Here is a 16,561-nt window from a genome sequence, read left to right on the forward strand (position 1 = left end):
GGCTGACTGAATGTAAAGACCTGCACTAGCACTGTAGTTGAATGATGTTTGTTATTGTATAGGTCCCAGTTTAAGTGTAACATACTACCGGATCTGCCAACAAATGTAAAGATCACTTTCTCTTTTCCTTTCAGTATTAACAGAGCAATATGACTCACAATACTTAAATATTTGCCTGACCAGAACCTGCTGTACAAATAGGGTTCTATCTACAGTATACATGTGAGACCTAGATGCAGACTGGAACTTTTTTGCCGGCTTCTCCATTTTGCCTGGCTAGTGTTACTCAAAGCTACTACAGCATTAAGAACTCTGTATGTTCAAGAGTAGGTTCTCAAGAATATGCCATCACCAGAGTCAGATGTAGTAAAAATATTATGGCAAGTACAGCTGGTATTTACAATCATGTTATATACGGTTACCATTACCTTAGTTGTAGACAAGTCTAACTATGTGTCGTCCTCATCCCCAAAGCCATATTACCTCCTACGCTGCTGTTAAATTGCACTAGATTGAAAATGAGGTAGAAAGCATCTAAAACCCTTGGTTTGGGAACCATCTCAAGCCCACTAACGACCTGATGCTGTTGTCATTCATTTTCAAATGGTTTCCCATCTGTAAGCACCTTGCATTGCCTACATCTATTCTGAGATCATTGTGCTTCTCCTTCAAGTAAATATGTCAACATATACCTTGAGTTGTTAGTTTTATGTCTGACCGCATTGTGACATGCAAATGATGGACAAAGGTAGGAGATTGGACTCATAACTTAGATTAGTTGTGATATTTTAATTTGTAAACACTTTGGCAAAAACAACAAGATGGTTGTACTGTAAAGAGATCACAGAACAAAATGAAACCATTTACATCTATTTAATAGAGGTAGTCAATATGTGCTGTACATATATACAAGTAAAACCAGCAATGTCACTGCTTTTCAGTGCCATTGTCTACTGGTTTTAACCCCAATAGTTCAGTCCTTAGCTCTCCTGGTTTGGGTGGCGTCTCAGGAATCGTCTTGAGAGAAACATAGAAACAGGTTGTGTTAAATATTGCACACATAGCACGTGTGACAATGTTAGTTTAATAAAATAACACAAAGTTGGAGAATGTGTACCAGGTCTGGTCTGTAGTATTGATGAACAACTTGGGCCCCTGCAAACATGGAGAGGATACTAGCACCAAACATTCCCAGGTACCTCGGCCATGACACCCCAGCTGGCATGTTTTACAGCAGCCTTACTCAGCTAGATGGTACCTGGAAAAAGCCATTATTTATTTGTAAGAACTATTGTAATAACAAAACACAAAAGACTATGAAAAAATATCATGGACAGGGACAGGATGGACAACATTACAATCATGGCCAGGCCAGCTAGGATGGATAACTTTAACTAGACTATACTCTTTTGCAGACGCAAACGCGGATATGACAGACACGTAGTTGTTATTACTATACTTTCTAGACTTGAGTCTGCTTGGTCTCTGCTTTTTCAGAGTTCATTATGTTTTGGAACATTATGCCACGTTAAGCCTTTTCACGTTCAGATGCCCTTGTAGCGTAGAGGTCCACGGATATCTGCACATAACCGCGCATACACCCTCTGTACGAAACGTCAAGCGGACCCCTCTCGAGGACGCATAACGTTTAACACTGGTCTAAACTTTGGATAGTTGTAGACTTGTAAGGTGAACGTTCTACTGCGTTGTATTTGTTACTTGGTGTAGCAGTAACGAAGATCACTTAACCGAACTTATAAACATTGCTCAAACTGGCTATGAGCAATGTCAACGACTTTCAAGTATGGATTTGCCGATATTGTTGTAGCCAGAAATTGGCTCAAATAAAAATATAGATTAATTCAATGTTGACAGTGACCCTAATAACGATAAACGATCAAACTTACCGTTCGGATTGTAAATAGACAGTAAATGGCTTGTGTTTATAGACAGTTAGTGTCTTTAAAGCCCACACTGCTACTGAGACCATGTGATATCTCCTGACGTCAACCTGTCTTCTTCTAACCTAGTGGTCGCACCAACAAATTACTGCCACCACGTGTGCTGGCGAGCGTTGCAGTAAAACAACTGTTCCACACGATCTTTTTGGACTGTTAAAGCTCTCAAGTTAATTAAACACCCACTTCAAACTTGACACATCGTATACCACCCATAGTCAATAAATATAAAGCCTAGTACATATAGTTTCAGAGGACGCGTGTTATTACTATTCGTATTTTCTATTAACAGAAACAGCAGCTATTTCTCTCTCACTGTAGTTGGCAGAGACTGATTTATTAAATCAGACAGATCGTCTGAAACTTTTTGAGAAAGTGTGGGCAAGTATTTAGTAGTATAAGCATACTACTATAGCATTGATACTATTGATCATGACATTCAAATGAATCTTTTTGAAAAGTTACTTTTGAGTCTGTATGGTTCAGAACATACTTCAAAGGGAGAACGTTTTACGTCAGGCTTGGAGAGCATGTGTCTAAGAAACATGACATCAGCTTTGGGGTTGAACAAGGGAGCTGCCTTGGTCCATTATTATTCTCACTATACATGCTGCCACTTTGGGACATCATTAGAGAACACAATATATGTTTCCATAGTTGTGCAGATGACACGCAACTACATCTCTGCTGAACCAAATGATGCTGCAGCAATACACTCAGCATACTACCTGCCTTTTGGCGATACATATGTGGATGAGCAATAATTTCTTCAAGTTAAACGAAGACAAAACTGAGATCCTACTTGTTGGACCTACAACAAAAGAGAAATGCTGTTTAATAATCTGGGGAAATTAACTACCTTGATTTAATCTGAGGTTACAAGTTTTGGTGTTATTTTAGATTCAGATTTAAGCTTCGCTTAAGCCTTTAACCAGCTACCACTTCGCACTATATATGTATAAATACCTTTAATTGAATTCATTTTGTGTGTGTCTTACTTGTGATATTAGGGGGTTAGATAAAATACACCTCTGCAGTTTTATTTTCTATCTAATGCTATGCATTTTATGAATTACATTTTTATAATTTAAATAATTATACATTTCAGCACTATATCTGAGTTTTTATGTTTATTTGATGTCTATTTTTATGTGCATGTACTTTTTACGTTATCTATAGCTGCATTATTTAGCATGAAAGGTGCTGTATAAATAAAGTTGATTATTATGATTATTATTATTATGAGCAGTAGTTTACATTTTTCAGTATCTAGTCAGTCCATTCCAGAGAGTGGCGCTAGTGTTCCATGAGATGACTATCAAATAACAAAGGAGAAGAAGAAGTCTTCCTCTACTGTTGTCTGTGTTGCCAAACCTTCCTCCGATGAACAGAGAGGTTTTGTGGTTATAACCTGTTCAAGTAAGTGTTATTATCTCTGTTAACATTTCTGGCTGTTAGGTTTTACATAACGCGTAAAGAGTCCCTGGAAATGTGTTGTCGATGTGTTAACGTTAGCTAGCTAGCTAGCATCTGAATAAAGCTGGGGGTACCGATCAGCCTTTTAACTGTGAACCACGAATGATTGATGTAGCAAGCTATATAGCTACACAATAATATTTGGTAAGTTGTCCGGCTTTTCCATTTTTTTGCAAGTAAAAAGTAACGGAATGTTCACTCTTAGTATGCAATTTGGTGACTGAATCACCTATAACTTGTATAGTCATAATATGCGAGAACAAAGAAAGATGAAGCCTGCTAGCTTGCAGGCGCCCCAGATAACATCTTAAATAACCCCAACATGAATATTAATTTATTTAAGTAAAACCACCATTAAGATGGAAGAAAAGAATGCATCAATGACTCTTCCAACGGATTATCTCCAATATTGGTGAGTTGTCTTGTGAGTTGTTGCAGATAGTTGTGAAGGCTGTTGACACCAGTCGGTGTTCTCTTCCATCACTTCCTGTCCTTGGTTAATTTTTCTGTGTTTCTCTTACGTTATTTGTTGTATAGGTATCAAACCAGCCAGCCATATTTCCATGCACCGGAAGCTACCGAATATCATCACACGAATAATGTCTATTATAACATGGACAATGGTAGAGAAGAACGAGATATGACAGAACTCACTGTCCATCGGGAACCTGCTGAACACCATGTTTTTTCGGCGCAACGACCTGTCTCACCGCCACAGAACAACGCAATCGGTACTAATGTCTTCTGTGGCTACAGATTTACACTGAAGGTGATCATATTATCAATATCATATTATCTTAATCTAAACAATTGTCTGTATATCTGCTAGTACCCCCTGCTAAGAAGAGAGGTAGACCTCCAAAACTCAGAACTGAGGATGGTAAACCAGTTGCTGAAACTGACAACACTGCCAAGAAGGCAAAAAGGACTCTTGATCGATTCAATGGTATGTCAGTTGAAGAAGTGATGACAAAAACCCTGCCCGATATCATCGCCCACAATCTTGACATATTGATAGTAAGTTATTTGTCAAGATCTTTCACCTTATTTACTATACAGTTCATAATACAATGTCATGTTGTGCCTTTGCCGCTTTTGTAGTTGACGTTTTGACAGTTGTTGATTGTTTTATTGTTGACATACAAATTGCATTTTAGGTTGGAATTAATCCAGGACTTCTATCAGCCTACAAAGGACATCATTATCCAAATCCAGGAAATCATTTCTGTGTGTATCTTATTTTATACACTATTTATAGTTAAATGTACTAAGCATTGTAATGTGTTCACATGTGTCATTTGAATTTGTGCCATTTGTCATCAGGGAAGTGTCTTTTCCTGGCTGGCCTAAGTGATGAACAGCTCAATTACATGCATGATCATACCCTGCCAGAGAAGTATGGAATTGGCTTTACCAACATGGTGGAGAGAACCACACCTGGAAGCAAAGATCTCTCAAGGTATGTATGAATGTTTTTTAAAACAGTAATATCAAAACAGCCAGAGTGGCATCTGTCTGGATTACCATACTACTTCAGTGCTATACCTGTTCTGAAGTTTTGTCATGTTACTGGTTTGTCATTTTTGTAAAAAATTGTGTTTGGATTATGGTGCCTGATCTGTGAATTACTTGTTGATTTCTGGCAGTAAAGAGATTCGTGAAGGTAGCAGACAGCTGGTAGAAAAGCTCAAGACATACAAACCGAGCATTGCCGCCTTTAATGGGAAAGGTAAGATAATGTCATTGGGCCTCATTCTCGACCTTTTTCTGTAATTCTTCAGAAATGTTTCTTACACGACTTCGCAAAAACAACGTAAGAGAAACGCTTCCGCTGCATTCCCGCACGCTTGAAAATGTGTTCATAAGCAGCCGAAGTCTTCTCAGCTGGGTTCCTTCCGATTAGTTTCTTAGATTGATGCGCGTTCTCGTGAAAGTGGATTTGCATACATACACGCCCTGCCAGCTCCTTATTAGGAGACACAATTTTAGAAACGTGAGCTGTCGCAATCTCCCGAATCCACCTCGTAACAGGTGTTCATTAATAAGGTGGAGATATTGTATTACGTTGAACGTCCGAAGTCCGTAAAACAGACTGGCCACGAGTAGTAGTATAAAATGCAATAAATTCATGCTTTAGGTCTTAGAGATTGGGTTTAGTGTTTATTTATTTATTCACTTACATTTGCAGTGTTCATGTCATTCACATTCAGTCACTTAGCAGATGCGGCCTTTGTCCAAAGTGACGTACAAGGGAGAGAATAGTCAAGCTACGAGCCATATAGACCTAGTGTAACAATAAATACTACCTCGTAGAATTATGACTATAAATGTGAAACGTAATTGTTAATGATACAAATATACTCGTATTTATTATTTTATTCCGAGGATGTCTGTAGAGTTGACGTGAACGCAATCACCAACGGGTTCTCACAAATTCAACCGTTAACCCTTTTACTGTAATACAGAGTTTTTTCAAATGTCATTCCTCAACGCGATTCCTCAAATAACCACAAGATGGCCCGTGGAATCGCATTTGAGAAGATCCCGGCAGAGTTACGACTGCTATTTCGAGTTCTGAAAGTTGTCTGAAGTTCAGAAGAAAAAACTATGGAGAATGCAAATGTTTTCATAAATGTTTCCGAAGTGGAGTTCCTTCAGAAATCCTTCGGAAAGTCTTCCCAACTGCTGTCGAGAATGAGGCCCATTGTCCTTAAATGTCTAGCACTTTCAAAAATGTGACCTTTTCTGTTAAATTGTCTTTTTTTTAAAACAAGATTGCCTTGCTTTATTCACAGGTATTTATGAAATTTTCTGCAAAGAAATCTTTGGAATAACGCCAAAGAATCTTGAATTTGGCCTGCAGCCATACAAGGTCCCGGACACAGATACAGTAAGAATTGTATTTGTATTTATTCATGCTAGTATCAGGTTTGGCATAATGTATGTAAATGAAGCATTCAGTTCTGCCATAAAGTGGCTTTGATCTTGACACATCCTTCAATGCGCATCTCACTGTTGAAATGAAGCCGCGCGTTAGATGAAGGCATGCAAGAGTGCAGGTTGATGCTGACCAACATTGACATTTTTTTTAATTAGGTGTGCTATTTGATGCCGTCATCAAGCCCCCGCTGTGCCCAGTTTCCCCGTGCTCAGGACAAAGTACATTTCTACATTAAGCTCAAGGAGCTGCGGGATGAGATGAAGGGTGTTGTTCCAAATAAAGAAATTGAGGAGACTCAGTACTCTTTTGATCTATCATTGGCTAAAGGTATGGAAAATTGGTTATGTGCACAAATCAGTTCATAAATAAATACAACTTGTCATTCGTATACAAAATATCTGTCTGTCTTCCATGTGTGACTATACATGCTCAATAAATATTTTCTTTACAATATGTTAAAAACAGAGGATGCTAAAAGGATAGCCATCAAAGAAGAGACCCCAGATCCGGGGTATGAGACTGCCTGTGGGCCCTGGCCAGGGACAGACCAAGGGACCAGCAACTACTCTTCACAAGGTATGGGTAAGAAACAACTACTAACTCATTCTAGTCAAAACCATTATATATAAACAGTAAGAATTTCAGTCCAAATTCAGTTTTATTTTTGTCATTTGCTTTACAGTACTTAGGAAAGAACACCATTAACCATTTTTTTTAATGTAACAGGTGCACTTTATCATGGCAACCAAGACAGTGACCCCTTGCAGTTTGGCACATCTACGGCTTACACAGCCTTCAACGGAGCACATACAAGCCAGTAGATGATTGCACAGCAGTAAGACATGAATCAGCCTGAAACAAGTCTGTAGCAAACCATCTAGACTGTTTTTCAGTTTTCACCACCCTCATAATGCATGTGGTTACCTTGGAGGGGGCAAAAAGAATGCCAGTACACGCCTGACTTTATAGGATTCCTCCCTTTGGAGCTGTTAACTTTAAAATATGATTTTGTAACTCTGACGGATGCCATTTGTAATATGTAAGACTTTTCTATCTATTTAAGGAATGAAAGTGTTTTATTTGTACTTTGACATTGATGTAAAGTGGAACAGTACCTGTATTTTTTACTTGAATGTGGTGTAAGTGAGAAAGTTTTGATGTCTGACAAAATCCATCAATGAAAGTGGACCGTCACTGTTCAAACCTCATTTATACTGTGATTAAATATCCAAATGTGTTTGGATAACAACCACCATAAGTACAAGGCTGAATTATATCTTGTCTGACATGACATCAAACCACGTTGGTAGTCATTTTGATTGACTGTCGTTACATGTTTACAAAGGACCGACGAGTTACATCCATGTAACTCTCCTTCCTTCCAATTGTACTGTTACTTTCTTAAATTATTATTTACCTCAGGGGAACAGCTCTATGGTAGCCTAGTGTTTCTATCATGCGGTTTCTCACGTTCTTTCACCTAAGTTTCTTGACAATACCTCAGAACCAGACTAGTACAATAGCCAACCGCTGTTGCCATTTACTTTTATTGTCTGATTAAAATAAACTGTATACAAGTCAGTAATGGGTCTTAGATTTATCTGCCAAGCGTTATGTGCATACACTTACAAAAAAAGTTAGCTCCCCCTAGTTTGTGCATTGCATTCATAGGCCTATGTACAGTGCAAACGGAAAATATTCACAGCGCCTCACTTTTTCCACATTTTGTTATGTTGCAGCTTTATTTCAAAATGGATAAAAACACATTTTTCCCTCAAAATTCTACACCAATAGTTTTGGGGAAATGTTTGCAAATCTATTAAAAATAAAACATGTACATAAGTATTCACAGCCTTTGCCATGACACTCAAAATTGAGTTCAGGTGCATCCTGTTTCCACTGATCATCCTTGAGATGTTTTTACAACTTGATTGGAGTCCACCTGTGGTAAATTCAGTTGATTGGACATGATTTGGAAAGGCACACACCTGTCTATATAAGGTCCCACAGTTGACAGTGCATGTCAGAGCACAAACCAAGCCATGCAGTCCAAGGAATTGTCTTTAGACCTGCAAGACCAGATGATATCGAGGCACAGATCCGGGGAACTCTGTGAATGTCCTTCAGTGGCCCATGCAGCCAGAGCCCGGACTTGAACCAGAATTTAAACCATTTTAGCATAAGGCTATAACAGTTAAGTTAAGCACTGTGAATACTTTCCGGATGCACGGTAAAGGGTAAATGTCATCTTCATACACAGTAGGCAATTTGTGTTAAGCTTTGAAGCCTCAGGTGGTGAGATTGGTGCCATGGTCTTTGTTTTCCATACGTTGGTTTCAATCATGCAGGAACCATGGCCAGTGAGTAGAGTGTTCTGGTTACTGTGGCCATCAATAATGTGCTTTATCAGCTAATGCTATTTTGTTTATTTTGGTGCCAAAACCGAACAGCACCATGATGTTTGCTGTGATTTGCATACTTCCTGGGCTGCAATTGCTAGCATAGCATTAGCCGTTGAAATTAATGAATATATTTGTCATTCTCTCCAGGTCTCTATAACTACATAAGGGTTGGGCTGGAGTTCTTGAGTATTGCTGACTTGGATATAGTGATTTTGTTGCAATTGCTAATCAAGGGTAATCATTGGTTCAATAAAACAAATTGGTAACACAAGTTGTGAGATGTACATGTCAACATGACCAAATCTTTTTTTGAGTTAAGGTCGATTTCACAAGTAAATAGTCAAAGCTACTCTAGTCATTGTGAATTGGTCATGAATCATATAATTCCTTTACAAACTGCAGAATGGCAGAAATAAACACGGCCTACTCATCACAAATGCGAAAATGTTCTGCATCTGTCCATAGAGAGGGCTAAAAAAAGTATATTTTACATTCAATGGGTATTCTATTCTAATGTAGCTAATAGTAAACAAGCCAATGATTCATATTGACCAAAGTAACTATTTTACAGATCAAATTTTGCTAGGTATATGTACCAAGATAATTTGTCGGATCCTATGGATCTAATGAAAAGACTTTAAGAACTGAAGTTAAAGAACTGAATCGTAAAAAAAACGTGATCAGATGTTTTGAAACAGTCTAAGGCAATATGCACTTTAATAAGCTAACTTCAGCTCATATCAAAATGAAATACTGAAGTTGATGATTTAATTTAAATATAATACAGACATAACGTTCACAGAACTCCGTTTAGATCATATATAAAGTAAGACATTTCCTCTTCTCAAACTATTAGGCTACACAGTATCTGCAGTGAATTGTAGTCATCTAAATGTAGCCAATGGGTAACAAGCCACGAGTTCCAACGTCTGCGTAGATCAAACCAAGATGAACATGGGTGAAAGCATTTACTGTTAGTCGTTCAAATTGAGAGGAAAAAATAGATGTTCTATTTTTTTTTTTTTTGAAGATACACATTTTAAATAACATATTTGTTATATTTTCATTCCATATGTTCCAACGACGTTATGTTAAAACATATATGTTTTGTCTAATATTATACCCTGTTTTTACACTTGGTACGTCTTCGTGTCAAAGTTGATCTGCTCCTTGCAGTCTCTTTGTTGAATATATGGGTAGTCCCCTATAGGATTCCTCCCAGTAAATTACATTTTAAGGAATCGTACCTTAAACAATTGCATGTATATTAACAAACTATCTTGAACGTTCAAACGGTACGTATCATTTTAACAATAACAGTTAAACTGTCTTAACATTTCTGGTGTCTCTCATGGAGCTATCATGCCAGCAAGCAACTTCGCTAGCTGGCTATCAGATGCTAGCTAACGAGCAAGCTAGCCAGCTAGCAAAGTTAATGTCATCATTTAGAAACCCATTCATTCCTGCAATGACCTAACAATTTGCTCTGCCGCTGGTGGTAGAGAGAACGCTATCCGTGATAGCCTTTAACATTTGGATAATAAGTAACTAGGCATTAAGACATTTCATGCGCTAAAATGTGGAAACATCTCGGTAAAAAAAATCTTACAGTTTCGTCGGCTATGCTAGGTAAGCTAACAGCATCAATGGAGGATGTGACGTTACGCTAAGTTAAAGTCGCTTAAATGTCGCCTGTGTTGGCTCTCAATTATTGGGCTTTTCTTTTCTTTTCTGTTTTTTTTTTTTTTTTTTAAACTCTCGGACTTATCTTTGGAAATGATAAGCCATCTTAATATGTTGCTTCGTTTTCAGATATGATTAAGAGACAACTTTATTGGGGACAAATAAAACAGTTAAGCAATAATGATCAGCTAGTTAGCAGTTTGTTATAAACAAAGCATCTGGGTAATGATCCCAGCATTCGTATATTCCCTCTAATATTGAAATATTACAATGAATATGAACTAATTTGACATCCCCCTTAAAAGATGGAAGAGAGGCGTTATGGATCTGTGCCTGTCCCCTCGGAATATCTACAGAACTGGTGAGTGTTCTCCCCCTTTGTCAACCAGTGGCACAGGAACGGTCAATTCCCTCCATTTGGCAAATTCTTTGGAAAGGACATGTTTGCATTCATATAGATCTAACCCAGAGGAGACAGGCATACTTTCTGAAACTGCTACGCGCGAAGTTGATAAATAGGGGTTTTTCTCGTTATTTTTAATTCGGATATTGATGATTGTGTGCGGGTGAATTGTATCATGTTAAAGGTTCATACTGTGTTGGCCATGTGGCTGCTGTCTGGCTCCAGTAGGATAGTCAATTGAATTATATTTGCATATACACTTATAGGAAAAGGGGGAATGTTTTTAAAAGGAATGGTTTGGTATCACCTGGTATTTATTACATTTCAAGTCATCTACATAATGAGACATTTCTTTGAGGTGCAAATTGTAGTTTTTTTGTTGTCATAAAAAATTCCTCTAGACCTAGGTTAAATTTGTAATTCTAGTAAAGAACACTGAAAGATGTCTCCCAATATTTTTGCGAGTTCTATGCAACCTGGTCTTTGTTTCATTATCTCTCATCTTCCCTTTAAAATAAAATCACTGTTGTAAGGCAGTAAGTGTTTTTGATGTCAACAAATACTGAATTTTGTTCTTTTAAAAGAACATTTGTTAAATTACATAGACATGACAGTCATTTTTGTATTCTGCAGGAGGGAAAAGGGTACCAGGGAAGTTTGTAGAAATAACACTTCTAATCCAGTTGAACTCCAATATTGAAGGATGGGGATGTTTTGTGTTCTTGTGTGAACAGGGTTCACGCTGCACAGCAGCACCTGCAGACATTACAGGCCCAGTACCCTCACTTGGGAAACGGTGCAGACTACATGGACGGCACCATGGACAATGGGGCTATGATGGGGATGCCTGGCCAACCACAGGCCCTGGTCCAACAAGCCTCTCAGCAAGGTGGCTGTTTTTTTATTTTAACATGGTTGTAATGAAAATGACTGCCGATTTAAAAAAAAAAAAAAAAAAATAGATATGACTTGTGTTTGATGCCTAAAATGCTCAATCATTACAATTATTGAAAATAACTCAATTGCTTCATTCCCTAAAGCACCTACAAAGGGAAAGAGAGGGCGTGCAGCCAGTAAAGAGCCAAAGGCCAAACCACCGCCAAAGGTCAAACCACCGCCAAAGCCCAAGCCTGAACCAAAAGCCAAACCAGGCCCAAAGCCCAAAAAGGCCAAGCTGGATAACGGTGCCACAGAGGGTGTAGATGGCCAGGAGAAGATTGATGAGACGTTCAAGAAAGTGAAGAAGAAGAGGGATCGCTTCAAAGGCATGTCGGAGGAGGAGGTCCTGACCAGGACACTCCCAGACATCCTCAAAGAAAATCTGGACTATGTGATTGTAAGTGGCAAATATTGAAATGGTTACGTTAAGTTGGTTAAGTAAAAAAATTACATCTGTGGCTACTATGGGGGGTTTACAGATCTTCATATGTGTGTTTCTTGTCACCTACTCAAGATTGGAATAAATCCTGGACTAGTGGCAGCTTGGATGGGAAGATGGTTTCCTGGTCCAGGAAATCATTTTTGTAAGTGCTATGTCTTTTAGAAAGGCGAAAACGTCTTGTTCTTAATGCACAATATGTTAGTGAATTGGGAACGTGCTGATTTATTTTTTCCTTACTAGGGAAGTGCCTGTTCCTGTCTGGCTTCACAGATGAACTACTCAATCACACAGCTGATGACAGCTTGCCTGATAAATATGGAATTGGCTTCACCAACATGGTGGAACGTGCCACACCAGGAAGCAAAGATCTTTCAACGTAAGACCTAAAGAGAAAGAACTTGATAGTTCATTTGTTGAAGCTCCCTTTGTGTTTGTATTTTATTTAATTATTTATATGTGTTTATTTTTCCTTTTTTTCTCAGTAAAGAACTCCGTGAGGGAGGCAAAATTTTGGTTGAGAAACTGAAAAAATTCAAGCCTCTCATAGCAGTTTTCAATGGAAAATGTAAGTGTTCACTTTGGGTTGTACATATTGCATGCAAATTGAGGTTGGCCCTCAAATCAAACTTAATTTCTAACATTACAGTTGAAGTCAGACGTTTACATGCACCTTAGCCAAATACATTTAAACTCAGTAATCATAGTATTCCTTTAACCATAGTAAAACTTTCCCTAGTTAGGATAATGAAAGAATGCGAAATCTCAGAACAATCGTCGAGAGGCCTTAAAATATATCTACAGGCACACCTCCAACCGAATCAAATTATGTCAATTAGCCATGACACAATATTCTGGATTTTTCCAATTTGTTTAAAGGCACATTCAATTTAGTGTATAAAAACGGATTGGGATTGTGATAAAGTGCACTGTAGGTGAAATAATCTGCCTGTAAGCATTTTCTGTCTGAAAAATGAAAGATGTCCTAACCGACTATAGTTTGTAAACATGAAATCTGAGTTTTAGTGACTTCAACTTCAGTGTATCTAAATGTCCTACTTCAACTGTACACAAAACAACAAATAACAATAACAAACTCTTCAAGCTCTGAAGGACATAAACATAATATTGTAATGCCCCATTGTTTTGTCTTAAAGTGTAAGTATAAGTAGTTTTGTGGGTGTGCTCACATTTATCTTCATAATTCCCCTGACTCCATCTCCTAAAGGTATCTATGAGATGTTCTGCAGGGAGATCTTTGGAAAGAAGCCAAAGAAGTGTGATTTTGGCTTGCAGGAACATAGGATTCCTGACTGTGAAACGGTAAAATATCTTATTTTCTTATTAATTTATTTTCACGAATAGCATCTGCTTTTATAACCATTGCCCTCTGCCAACAAATTGCAGGCCTTGTACCTGATGCCTTCCTCTAGTGCTCGATGTGCCCAGTTCCCACGTGCCCAGGACAAAGTGCACTTCTATATTAAGCTGAGGGAGTTACGAGACCAACTGAAGGGTCAGGCTAAGCCAAAAGAGGTGGAAGAAATCCATTACTCCTTTGACCTGGGCTTGGCCAAAGGTGAGGATGATGGATGTTGGTATAGAAGTCAGTATGGTTTGCACTATTATCAGCCATATTCTAATGCTTTTTGTTTGTGTGTGTGTGTTCGTGTCTGGTAACAGAGGATGCCAAGAGGATGGCTGTCAAAGAGGAGGCGTACGACCCTGGTTACGAGGCAGCCTATGGCGGTGCGTATGTTGAACCAGGAGCCGAGCCAGGGCCAGGGGCAGGGGCAGAAGCCGAGGCTGGACAGAGCAATGGTCACTGCACATTCTCGTCCAATGCAGAGATAGGTAAGTGCAACGTTTCAGAAATAATTCACTCAGACGTTGCTGGATGTTGTCAGAGTTTGCAACAGATGTAGCCTCACATTGTTTTTGCCTGCACTCTTGGTCTGACCATTTCCAGAGACTGCAGAGAAAACCTCTGCTCCCCCTGTGGATGAAGGAGTGGTACCCGATGGACGGTGGATGACTCAAACCTTTGACGATCAGATTCCTGACATAACCGCCTCCTCATAATCCGCAATTGGAACATCTTAAAACCAGACTGAATAGGGGTTTGCTTGCGAGTCGTTGCAGAGGAATAGCCAGTGGTGCTCTCCTGTTGGATGGAGTCTCTCTCGACCTAGCCAGTGGTGGGTCTTGTTTGTGAGTGAATCTAGCTGAGTAGACATGGAACCTGGACCGGTCTTCTTTTGAATCGTTAGGTCTTTTGGAAATCTAAGAGTCCACTGGATGGAGACTAGGGTTACATATGACTGACCAAGAACCAAGACTGAGAGAGGCTGTATCAACTTCATCTCCAACCCCTTACCTTCCTTGCAAGTATCTGTACCTCAGAACACCAGCTGAAGACTCTTGGAAACGAATGCCCCCTTTATCAGAAATAGAAAAAACTGTATGAATTCCACAATTTCTACCTTGATTTTAAAATAGTCAGCTTTAGGAAGTAGGGTTTTTTTCTGTTGAGTGGTGCAAACATTTTTTTTTTTTTTTAAACAATGCCTTTTGGGTAATGATGAGACAATTTGTAAACGGAAAAAAAATCCTAATTTTTAATGAATGGAAATTTTTTATGTATGGAAATAATGTTACTTTACATTGGCATGACATGTTTCAGTTTTCTCCTCATCCAGGTGTAGAAATAACACCCCTTGTTTCCTTTGTGGCTGGTTAAGCACTGCTATATTTTTAATGTTATCATATAATATCAGGGAATAGTACTTGATTGTGGCACGCTCTTTGGAAAATGTCCACTATTTAAATGACCACGTTTCATGTTGGTTGCTGCAAATGTCGAAGCAAACAAGGTTTTATGCTTTTGAACATTTCTGTGACGTGTTACATGGACAAGGTACAACACAATATTGTGTTTTCATTTCTTAGTATATGCAAATAGAGAAGTGTACCTGTAGTGAAATAAAGTGTAGAATAATTTTTTGAATTCTTTAAAATGGTCTTCTTATATTTTAAATCAAGGTATAATCAGTTAAGGCTTCTCGAATATTAGGAAGTCTTAATGTAACGGTTGCAATTTCTACCTAAAGGAAGCATCTAATACATCTTCAATCTGAAAAACCAATGCTGCATTTGTTGTCTCTGGAACACTGTGCTGTGTAGTGTGTGAAAGCCAGCTCTGAAGAATCATGTTGGTAGTCTTATCCTCCTTAAAAAAAGGGTAACATTTTAAATGTACAAGACCATATTAGCCAGATAGTGGTCTGTGCTAACTGAATGATTATTTACACACTCTTCTGGAATGGACACTTTTTAACACCACTTCACTGCCTCTAAACTCCTGCCCAGGGTTTCACTGATAAACATTGGCAGGTCAATTTATCAAACTGTCGAAAACTGGTTTAGATCACAAGCCTTTTGTGGTTCGCACATTAATGGGTGCTATTTCTATTGTCATTTTCATTGTTTTTCTTTTGAATTTTCAATGCCGTTAATTAAAAGACTGTTTTTCAGTACTTGCAGACTAACCACTTATTGAACTTGATAAGTGTGGAACAGACATGGAGAGACAGTACAACAGTAATCAGTATGCTTTTATTAAGATTCTGTTTCAGTAGGGAATACTTTTCCCAAAAATATTATTTTTCAGATGTTAAATAACAAATTACTCTTTTAATGCAATTTATCAGAAACATCCCAGTTGTAATCTAACAGCCTGATTGAGAAATGTGTATGCAAAAAACAGGAATGCAATTTACCACCCAGACCATTTTTTATTATATAATTAACGGACATTGGGCATCACAATCCTGTCTTAAGTCTGACAAACAATATCTTTGTTTTAGTTACTCAAACTGGGTTACTGTCTTGATATTGTTTGCTTGTCTGGTTCAATGTTACTTCAATTTCATAGACAGGAAATGCAGACTTGTTTGTTTACAAAATATTTTATTGCACAAATGAAAGATGCCTGTAAGCTACTAGCATTATGTTACATTTTATAATTCTGTCTACAGATACTTTTACATTTTCATAGTCAACATTTACATTTAGTCATTTAGCAGAGGGAACAATCATCGTCAACATTCATAGCAACACACACGACATGTTTACTGGGAGTTGCTTTTCGTTTTTTTCTTGCCGATCAATTGTATTTGGTGGTCAAGAGTGTAAAAGTACTATTTGACCATTTCTAAAGTATTTTAACATAGCAAAGCGTATGCATAGCATAATGTTTTCTATATTCACTGCTTGTGAATATTTCAGTGCAGCTCTGACAACGGTGGTGTCCGGATATGT

At 38.2% G+C, this 16,561-nt stretch overlaps 2 protein-coding genes across 2 annotated transcripts; one reads left to right on the top strand and one right to left on the bottom strand.

The window, feature by feature from the left end:
• Positions 1-769: 769 nt before the first annotated feature.
• uqcc6 (ubiquinol-cytochrome c reductase complex assembly factor 6) lies at positions 770-2,012 on the bottom strand. Its single transcript, XM_080842024.1, has 3 exons — positions 1,908-2,012; positions 1,118-1,258; positions 770-1,017 (listed from the first exon to the last, which is right to left on the bottom strand). The coding sequence occupies exons 2-3, from the start codon at positions 1,223-1,225 to the stop codon at positions 928-930; spliced, it is 198 nt and encodes a 65-aa protein (XP_080698150.1). The 5' UTR covers positions 1,226-1,258; positions 1,908-2,012; the 3' UTR covers positions 770-927.
• A 1,312-nt stretch (positions 2,013-3,324) lies between these two features.
• On the top strand, positions 3,325-15,777 carry LOC308367794 (uncharacterized protein). Its single transcript, XM_080841783.1, has 21 exons — positions 3,325-3,377; positions 3,778-3,846; positions 3,972-4,165; positions 4,264-4,451; positions 4,592-4,661; positions 4,758-4,893; positions 5,081-5,163; positions 6,230-6,324; positions 6,531-6,702; positions 6,841-6,951; positions 7,102-7,178; positions 10,766-10,821; positions 11,598-11,752; positions 11,904-12,199; positions 12,317-12,386; positions 12,485-12,620; positions 12,727-12,809; positions 13,470-13,564; positions 13,649-13,820; positions 13,925-14,095; positions 14,211-15,777. Exons 2-21 carry the CDS (start codon positions 3,794-3,796, stop codon positions 14,321-14,323), a joined length of 2,526 nt encoding a protein of 841 aa, XP_080697909.1. The 5' UTR covers positions 3,325-3,377; positions 3,778-3,793; the 3' UTR covers positions 14,324-15,777.
• The last annotated feature ends 784 nt before the right edge of the window (positions 15,778-16,561 follow it).

The sequence above is a fragment of the Sprattus sprattus genome (genome assembly GCF_963457725.1).
Source record: "Sprattus sprattus genome assembly, chromosome: 7".
In the NCBI taxonomy this organism is placed as follows: Eukaryota; Metazoa; Chordata; class Actinopteri; order Clupeiformes; family Clupeidae; genus Sprattus; species Sprattus sprattus.

Bases quoted from the DNA above. Each gene is read 5' to 3' on its own strand.
- uqcc6 (XM_080842024.1), bottom strand. From the start codon at position 1,225: ATGCCAGCTGGGGTGTCATGGCCGAGGTACCTGGGAATGTTTGGTGCT. The intron at 1,018-1,117 runs GTACACATTCTC...GTTTCTCTCAAG, and splicing joins AATACTACAGACCAGACCTG to ACGATTCCTGAGACGCCACC.
- LOC308367794 (XM_080841783.1), top strand. From the start codon at position 3,794: ATGGAAGAAAAGAATGCATCAATGACTCTTCCAACGGATTATCTCCAA. The intron at 12,200-12,316 runs GTAAGTGGCAAA...CACCTACTCAAG, and splicing joins AAAATCTGGACTATGTGATT to ATTGGAATAAATCCTGGACT. The intron at 13,565-13,648 runs GTAAAATATCTT...AACAAATTGCAG, and splicing joins GGATTCCTGACTGTGAAACG to GCCTTGTACCTGATGCCTTC.